The sequence below is a fragment of the Cherax quadricarinatus genome, chromosome 5 (genome assembly GCF_038502225.1).
Source record: "Cherax quadricarinatus isolate ZL_2023a chromosome 5, ASM3850222v1, whole genome shotgun sequence".
Lineage (NCBI taxonomy): Eukaryota > Metazoa > Arthropoda > Malacostraca > Decapoda > Parastacidae > Cherax > Cherax quadricarinatus.
The window spans coordinates 74,558,162-74,567,299 of NC_091296.1; the positions used below are offsets into that span (position 1 = coordinate 74,558,162).

At 41.7% G+C, this 9,138-nt stretch overlaps 1 protein-coding gene across 2 annotated transcripts in view; it reads right to left on the bottom strand.

Moving 5' to 3' along the window:
- Ost48 (dolichyl-diphosphooligosaccharide--protein glycosyltransferase non-catalytic subunit Ost48) overlaps positions 1-8,915 on the bottom strand; it is a 39,459-nt gene extending 30,544 nt beyond the window's left edge. Inside the window, exons 1-2 of one of the 2 annotated variants that reach the window (XM_053771627.2) lie at positions 8,808-8,915; positions 7,729-7,841 (exon numbers count right to left, since the gene is read on the bottom strand). In XM_053771627.2, the coding sequence (XP_053627602.1) occupies positions 7,729-7,841; positions 8,808-8,815 (121 nt within the window). In that variant the 5' untranslated portion in view covers positions 8,816-8,915. Of the gene's footprint in view, positions 1-7,728; positions 7,842-8,626; positions 8,766-8,807 lie in introns of those variants that run through there. The other variant, XM_053771628.2, reaches the window with a different exon arrangement.
- Between the last annotated feature and the right edge of the window lie 223 nt (positions 8,916-9,138).

Below are 9,138 nucleotides of genomic sequence, written 5' to 3' on the forward strand. Positions count from 1 at the left end.
AGCATATGGGTGTAAAGTCGTAAGGAATGAAGGGGGGTGAACTGGTGACATTTGGTTAAGAGACAGGGATTTTATGACTTCAGACGTCAGGTACGGACTTGAGCATGAAAGGGAACGTGAGTTTGTGTTTTCTAATACAGATAGCATGGGGTCAGGGGATGGCAGGGGGTGGCTTTCTGAAGTGTCTTTTGCCAGGATGGTTTGTTAATGATTGAGGTAGTACTGCCCTGTACATGTTTTATTAGGAGCCATAAGTTATATTATGTAACTTAGCGAGTGACAGAGTAAGTCTGATGTTGCTCTGGAATATTGTTAATAAATATATATATCTTGTTGAACATGATAATACATAAAAATGGGAATATGTATTAGTGTATGAGTTCCAATTTCTAGTGTACTGTTACCATATTAGTTGGTACCCTTCACTTTGTCAAATAATTACTGTCTATATATTGTTATAAGTTTTATTTATGTTAGCTCTTATTTTATACGTTTTAAGTGAACAAATGCAAGGTGTTGTGACGTCTAGTGCAAGTGGTATTTATCTTGCACTGGGGAAAAGGGGAAGTGTAATTTAATTATGATTGAATCATAACGACATGTCACTGGATGTATGTACACTGTATTTAGAAGACGGGAAGGATTGTGAGGATTGTCAATATATGTATTAATTCTTATGTAAATTTTATGGAATTCAGCGTGATAACAATGTACACCTATTAGTTGGATGATAAGTATTGATATTTTTATGCTTATTGTAATATAATTTTGATTGATGAAATGTATAATCTGGTATTTAGCTTTGGAGTAAAGAGATAAAAAGCATAGGGGATGGGGGATATTTTGTGTCAGCACAAAGATGAACCAGCAGTGTGTATTTAGAAAATGGAAAATTTTTATTTTTTTGTGGCGGAGTCGATAAGGGGTTCTTATATTCTTTTATTTTATTGTATTCTAATGTATTTTTAAATTCAATGACTGATGGTGGTTATGAGTGGTGATGGCAGATGCAGTTACTAGGCATGTGGGGGGGGGGGGATTGAAGTGTCAGCAGTAGTGTATTAAGTCCACCACTGTGCACGATATTGATTGTTACCATAGGGTATATGAGGGTTAGGGTGTGGATTTTTTTTTTATATTTTATTAAAAAAGCACAATACATATTCAATGTATACTATGCATACGTTACATAAACTAAGACATGTTATCCATTAAATATGAAACAACAATTCCATATTCCCTATCCCAGCTCTTAACCTATACTTAATAGTCACACTTCAATTTAACATGATTGCCATCCCCAAAAATTCAATCATACATGTGACTACACAAAAGGCAACCCACACCCAAACATACAGTAAGGTTTAATAAATTCAAATACAGTTTCTTACTCACAAAAGACTATATAATCCAAAGAAAATCACACGTAGTACATTATACATAAAAGGCTATATACAAAGTCATACCCATATAATCGGTTCCTTACCCCCTCATTTTAACAACGAATACAAGAACGTATAAGTGATTAATAAAAAGAACTATACTGGATATTATCAAAATTCCTCTACCACACATTCCAGAACGTAAATAACACGTTACCCTTAGGTGAATTACCACCATTTACAAACCCCTTTTTAACAAATTAATAAACCAGTGCATACAAAAAATATTTTCATGCACCGTTTTGACAAAAAAAAAAAAAGCCCTCAAGTAACCTAACAATCAAAATACATAAGAACACAGATATGTACATTATGTTACTACACGGACACACTTGTATAATTGGAAGAATATACATCCACAATATTCCATAACAATAGTAAAAAAAAATCCCCCAAAAAAAAAGACCATACAATAAGTGTCAACCATGAAAATCAGAACATCATTGTATAACATGTGTTTTACACATAAATTAGAGGATACACTTCTTTAAACAACCTATGTACATATTTAATATAAACCATATCAAATGGGTTCTCACAAGGACGGGGCAAACTTGTTAATGACTAAACAAAATTCTAATCTCCCTATCTGAAACACAATTAAACCTCCTTGACTAAGTCATATTCTTCACATTCTCTTGTGCCAAGGTATTACAATCCTTCTTTTATAAAGAAGTACCGTTATAAAGGAAATACTTGTATACTAATTATCTAAAGAAAAACTAATCAAGGGTAATATGGAAAGTACTTGCAGCTACACGTTAAAACTACTAAAAAAAAACTTGACTACAGTTGTTACTTGCTTTATTTTATATTTTAAAACCCCTTCTCAACGTTAATAAAAACACATACTATAATTCACTGGTAAATCATTTTTTCACGTGTTCAGTACTACTTGGCCTAAAAAGCCATAACAGCCACTTAAACCACCTCTCCTCGATAGTGAGTGCAATAATATACCCAACCAATATGTACTGCAAGGCATTCCAATTATGACAATGTATCCAAGGTACTGATCGCCAATATCAAATATCTCTACAGGAACATAGCCATTTCATAAATATATGCCCTCACTATCTCACCCTCACACCACCTTCCACACTGCTATCCTAACCTTACACCCCCCCCTCACAAAAAAAAACCCTACCCTTACCCCCCCCCTGTTCCCTTAGAAGCTGTGCTACAGAAAAATTACGATAACCTATCGAAAAATTTGAATCCCATCTCCCCCCATATATTAACCTATTCCTACACCTTGTCCTATAAAACCTCGCTGCTAACGCTTTTATCCTCAACTGCCCTACAATCTGCCTCATACCCCAAGAAACATGCAAATAATCTGCCATGACATACATCAAAGCCCTACCCACCTCACTTGCTACCCCACTAACATCCATTGACAACGATCTAAGAAAAGACCAACTCCCCCCCCCCCCCCCCCCCCACAGCCTAATAACCCCCGCCATCCAGACTCTCACCACTTCCAAAGATGAACAAAAATATACCACATGATATGCCGTCTCCTCCTCCCCACAGAATAAACATGTTGCCTCTCTAACAAACCCCATCTTATGCAACATATACTTAGATGCCACCACACCCATTAGAAAACGATACACCAACTCCCTAACCCTTGCTGGTATCCGAAGCGTCCTGAACTCCCTCCATATGACCCTCCAGTTATACATGGGGTAAACTGTGACCCCCTGCAATGCACCCCTTCCCCACACCACACCCACCACTGCTTTTACCTTCAACCTTTTTACCTGCCCCACTGCCAACATGAATCTTATTACATCTTCACACTTTCTCAAATCCCTACCACTCCACCAGTTTCTAGCATCCCTCATCACCCTATCCACCCTAACACCCCTCTCCCCCCCCACCCTTAAATACCTCTGCTTAATATATAAAACCATTACCCTAGACCCTAAGTCCAACAAACCTAGACCCCCCCTTTTCACCTCCGTCATGACCACATCTTTGGACAACCAGGCCCTCCCAAACCCCCACACAAACCTCAACACCCTCCTCTGTATTTCCTGTATATCCTGCACCCTCAAAGGGAACACCTCCGCTACACCCCAGACCTTGCTATACACCACCGAATTAATTACCAACACCCTCTGCTGTAACGCCACTTCACTGGCCCTCAAACCTTTTAACTTGCCTATAACCCTACTCGTGACTGCTTCTGAGTTAATCCTCCTACATTCCTGCAATTGCTTCATATACCATATCCCACACACCTTAATTCTATCACAAACCGTCCATCCCATCTCCTCCCCCAATCTCCCCCCAACCCATGTTCCTACTTCTAATAACCTAGACTTTGCTAAATTAACTACCATTCCTGAAACATACCCAAAGCTCCTAATGACCTCTCCCACCCTACGTAAAGCCTCCCCACTCGTAACTAACACAGTTGTATCATCCACATAACCTACTATGCCCCCCATACTTCCCCCCCCCACCTCCCCCAATTCCTCGTCCACAGCCTCAAAGAAAGGATGTTGCACGCATGCAAAAAGCAACTGTGACAGCGGGCAACCCTGCCTTAATCCCTGTTCCATCATCACCGCCCCCCCCAGCTTACCATTAACTTGCACCCTCATTACAGCCCCCTCATACAGCGTGCGCACCCACCTCACTACCCCCCCTCCAAAACCCAATTTCTCCAAACATCCCCACAAAAAGTCCCTCTTCACACAGTCATATGCCTGAGCCCAATCCAAGCCAAGGACGCCCCCTCCCTGACAGTTCTCTATAAAATCCCTTATCGCACTATGCCCATTCTTCATAGTCCTTCCCGGAATCCCATACTGTCCCTCATGTACTCTACTCCCAATTACCTTCTTTAACCTGTTCCCCAATACCTTCGCAAAAATTTTGTAATCCGTACACATTAACGACAACGGACGATAATCTCCCAAACCCTTCTCCTCTCCTCCCTTCTTTGGCACCAAGACAACGACCCCAGTTCTCTGTGTTTGCGCCATTCTGCCCCATTTCAACATATAATTCAGAACCTCCACTAGGCACTCCCTCAGAACCTCCCAATGCGCTTTGTAAAAATCATTAGATAACCCATCTATTCCTGGTGCCTTCCCCTGACTCAACCCATTCACCACTTCCCCCATCTCCTCCCCCGTAATGCCTCCCTCCAACTCCCTATCCCTCTTCCCCATACCCTGCGGTACCCTAATCCCACTAAATGTTTCTATCCCACCTACCCCTCCCCTTCTCTTCCATTTCTCCGTAAACCAATCATCAGCATACCTACTGATAGAATCTGTGTCAGTGAGACCCTGTCCCCTCACATAACCCTCCCCACCCTCCACAACAATATGCGCCACGGTAGTCCTCAACTGTCTGTCCTTGAATTTTCTGAGAACATACCCGGTTGGCTTATCACCCTTTAGTACGTCCTCCAATCCTGCCCTGACCCTGAGTGCATCAAAACGTTCATTATGCATCTCTACTAAACGACTCCTAAGTTCCCCCATAACTCCTTCCCCTCCCTCCCTACTCCCCCCCGCATAACAATCATTCAACTGACCCTCTAAATAATTCTGCAATCCAAACCTCCAACGTGCCCTTTCCCTGCCCCTCTTCCTAAAAAATTCTACAATTTTCACCTTTGCCTGCAACTCCCACCAATCTAACAAATCCACCTCCTCATCCCTAGCCTCCCAAAAGCCCTTCCACCATGACTGAAAAGACCGACCTTGATCCTCCTCCTGTAAAAGCCTCACATTTAATTTCCAATAGCCCTGATATATTCTCGGAATACCATCCACCCTAAGATCAGCCAACACTGCTCTGTGGTCTGAAAAACCCACGTCTACTGTTCTAACTCTCTCCACTCCTATCCCCTGCCTCACATAAATCCTATCCAACCTTGCCTCATAACTCCCCTGTACATAGGTATACTCAACCTGATACCCCCCCCTGCCAACCACATCTACCACCCCGACATCACCCAATGCATCCCTTAAAACACCCAACACACACCCCGCCCCCCTAGGAACTACGTCTACATGCCTAATCACACAATTCCAATCACCTCCAATTATCGCTATGGCAGGTAAACCCCTGAGATGATATAACAAAACGTCACGAACAAAATCTGATTTTATCCTTACGTTACCAATCGCAGGCATATAAACTCCCACAAAACATACCCTACTCTCCCCCCACCACCCATCCACCCGAACAACCCTCCCCCCACCCCCCTCCTCCCACCCCATGACTCGCAAGGGACTGGTCTCCTTTACTAAAACAGCCACTCCGCCCTTTAAAAGCGTTGCCATGCTCACAAACAACTTATATCCTCTCAATCTCAACTCACTACCTGACTTATAGTTATGCTCCTGTAGGAAACCAACATCAACATCGTACCTTTTAAGGAACCACTCCAACCACACCCTTTTAACCTCAGTTTTTAAGCCATTAGCATTTATCGTTACACACCTGAATGGTCAAGGAGAGGCGGCTTACCCCTATGCCGCTGTGGCTTGCTCACACTTCCCTTCAAGCTGCTTACACTTTCCTTATTACTCTTTTTAATAGAACTTCCTACCCCCCCTTGTCTCTCCCCCGATTTTCCCCGTACTCCCCCCCCTGTAGGGGAATTGCGGACCACCTCCGCCCAAACCTTCTTACCTGGTCTTTGCCCAGGTGTTAAAACATCATCTAATTCAGTCAGCCCCGCTGGTCTCTTCCTAGAGCTGCCTCCCAAAGCCACCTCTTCCTCAGGTACATCCTCCCTGTGTACCTCTGCCACTACAAGTGTATCCTTTCCAGTGTTCCCTACTACTTCCGACTTCTCACTCAGGCCTTGCAATTGCTGCTTTTCACTGATCCGTTCATCCATGTCCCCTCCTACCAAGGCCTCCTCCAAGAATTCCTGGAGCACTGACTCCAAGGACACCTCCTGAGTCGACTCCACCACTTCCTCCACCACCTCAGATGTTGGAGAAGGAACTTCCTCCTCCACCGGGAGTGTGACACACGTCCCCATCTGTTCACCCTCCTTCTCCACCTCCTCACTCCATAGAGTAGTCCCATTCTTCGCCGCCGCCACCACACTCGCCTGCTGGATGTCCTCCACCGGGACTGACACCCCCGGGGCAACTCTACGTGCACATTGTGCCGCTATATGGTCAAAAGAGCCACAAAGACGACACGTTCTCCTCTGCCCCACATACGACACATATACCTGATTTCTGGTGCCTGGCAACATTACATACGAAGGTATAGGCGTCTTTAAAGTCATCTTGATATTGTATGACCCTTCCGGGAGGCCCACATATGGTCCATCCCGCCAAACCCCACCTCTGGCTTCATGAATGACACCATACTTGCGAAAAACTTCCTGTATACCAAACTGCGTTGCCTCGAAGGGTACATTCCTCACTCGTACCCACGTGTAGAATGTAGATACGTCATGCAAGCACACATCCATCGTCGAGTTGAGACACATTCGCCGTTCCTGATACTCCTCCACCACACTGCTGTAGCAGCTATTCCTCAGGAACTTTACAAATACTCGTTTCATCCCATTAAGGGCCACACCATACAGTTCCTCATTAGGGATACCATATAAATCCCTAATAATTGCAGGTAGAACGACGTTCATAGTAGCAGGGCTCAGAGAACCCCTCAACAGCTCAATGCAAACTGTATTTATCCTCCTGCCGGTGTACTCCGCCATGTCTGAACAGTGAAAACTGCGCAGAAACCAGTTGTAGTGGGAGCTACTGCACAGTGCGTCCGCACGGCCCAACAGCGATGCGAACAATGACGCAGGGTGTGGATTGTGTTCAATGGTGGATGTGTGCCATCATGTTCAGACATTCCTTGTATTATAGTCAGCCTTTTAGATGGCTGGATTGTGTTTATATATGTTGTCAATGAAGTCCTTAATGCTCTTATAAATGTATAAGAGATTTGTCAATGAGTATACTAAGGTGAAAGTGGTATGTTTTCAAAGGGGGGGGGGGCAGTGTAAGCATTACCAGGTAGGACTATCGTTTATTATAAGACCATCTTTTCACATGAAGCACAGTACATAAAAGCAGTGTTTGATTTGAGTGCAGCCAGTTCTGATGTCATTATATAAGTGCTTCTTCGGTATTTGTGTAGTCACTACAGATTATTGTTTCACTGCCTGTATCTTGTTACATATTGATTATGTACCCATATATTTTGTACCTGAGTTTTAAATAAAATATAAAAAAAAAAAATTCCATTATTTCCAGGTAAAACTATTTAAACAACTTACCTTGAAGGGACTTCAGGAAGATGGAATGTGTTTCACGAGTAGCTAATGTGTCCACCAGCACCAGTGTGTGGGCCCCCAGGGCTGAGGTCACACATACCATCAACAAAACTAACCTGGAACACACTATCATTTAGCAATGAATTAAAAATTCTACAGCATACAATTTTATGTATCCTTTTCTTTCAAGGAAAAAAAAAATGAATAAAAAGGTAAATACGAAAATTTTTTTTGGGTACAGGTACACAAAGATAATCATACATAGTAAGATGTGTAAATTACCTAGGATAACCCAATTATTATTATAATCATAACTAAGCGCTAAACACACAAAGGTCATAGTTAGGATAAGTAAGTTTACTGAAGTATACACAAATACAGTTACATAGATTATCATATATAGCAGCATATGTGTAAAGTTCCTAGGATAACCCAAAAAAGTTAGTGACGAAAATGTCAGTGATTTATTTCCATTAGGGTCATTGTGATATATTACTATTCTTGTACTTCTGGCTGAACACGACTATAATAATATTAAACTCCATTATCAAAAGCACAGTTACGGTACAGTACAATGAAAATTATACTGACAGGCTAAAACACACGATGCCTTTGATGGTTGAATGGAAGAAAAGGAGATATATGATTACAAATAGTCACACAAGGATATAAAATAACAGATAAGTGCAATACCTTCACCAGGGATAACGAAGAGGTCATAATTGTAAATTAAAAAAATATACTCGAGTTTGGCAAAGTAGTGCTAGGTAACTATAGCTGCATATTTTAGAGGAAAGCGTCAAATCCGTACTGGTTATATACAGCCTGGGGAACGAGTTAAGTAAGTTTATTTAGGCAGAGATACACATAAGAACAATTATCACTTCATAGTATAAATTACCTAGGATAACCTCAAAAAGTTAGTGACTTATTTCCACAAAAGGAAAAATAACCCCAGTTCCTCTGATCATTTGGGCCTTCATCAGCATCAAAGCACTTCAGCTGAAGGTTACTTAACACTTAATAAATACAAAAAACTAATTAAATTTGTTATTAAAATTAAAAAAATTGGAAGAGCCAACCTCAACATGACTACCACCGGCTGCTGACAGTGTTCCTTGTTATAACAGTCTTACTTACTTGATATTATACCCATTAGTTGCTTAATCATAAGCTTTAATGCAACAGTTTTTCAAGAAAACTCCAACTCATGTTTATTTAAAAATATTGTGTGTATCTAAGTGACATATATACACAAAAATGTCAATTAATAGTTTTAAAAGTATTTTTGCTTGAGACGTAACTAGATGGTGAACGAGGCTGGTGGCGGACCATGATTGGTCCAGCTGGAACGTAAAGTTACAAACAAAGTTACGAAGTTGATTTAGGTATACACATATAGTTACATAGTTC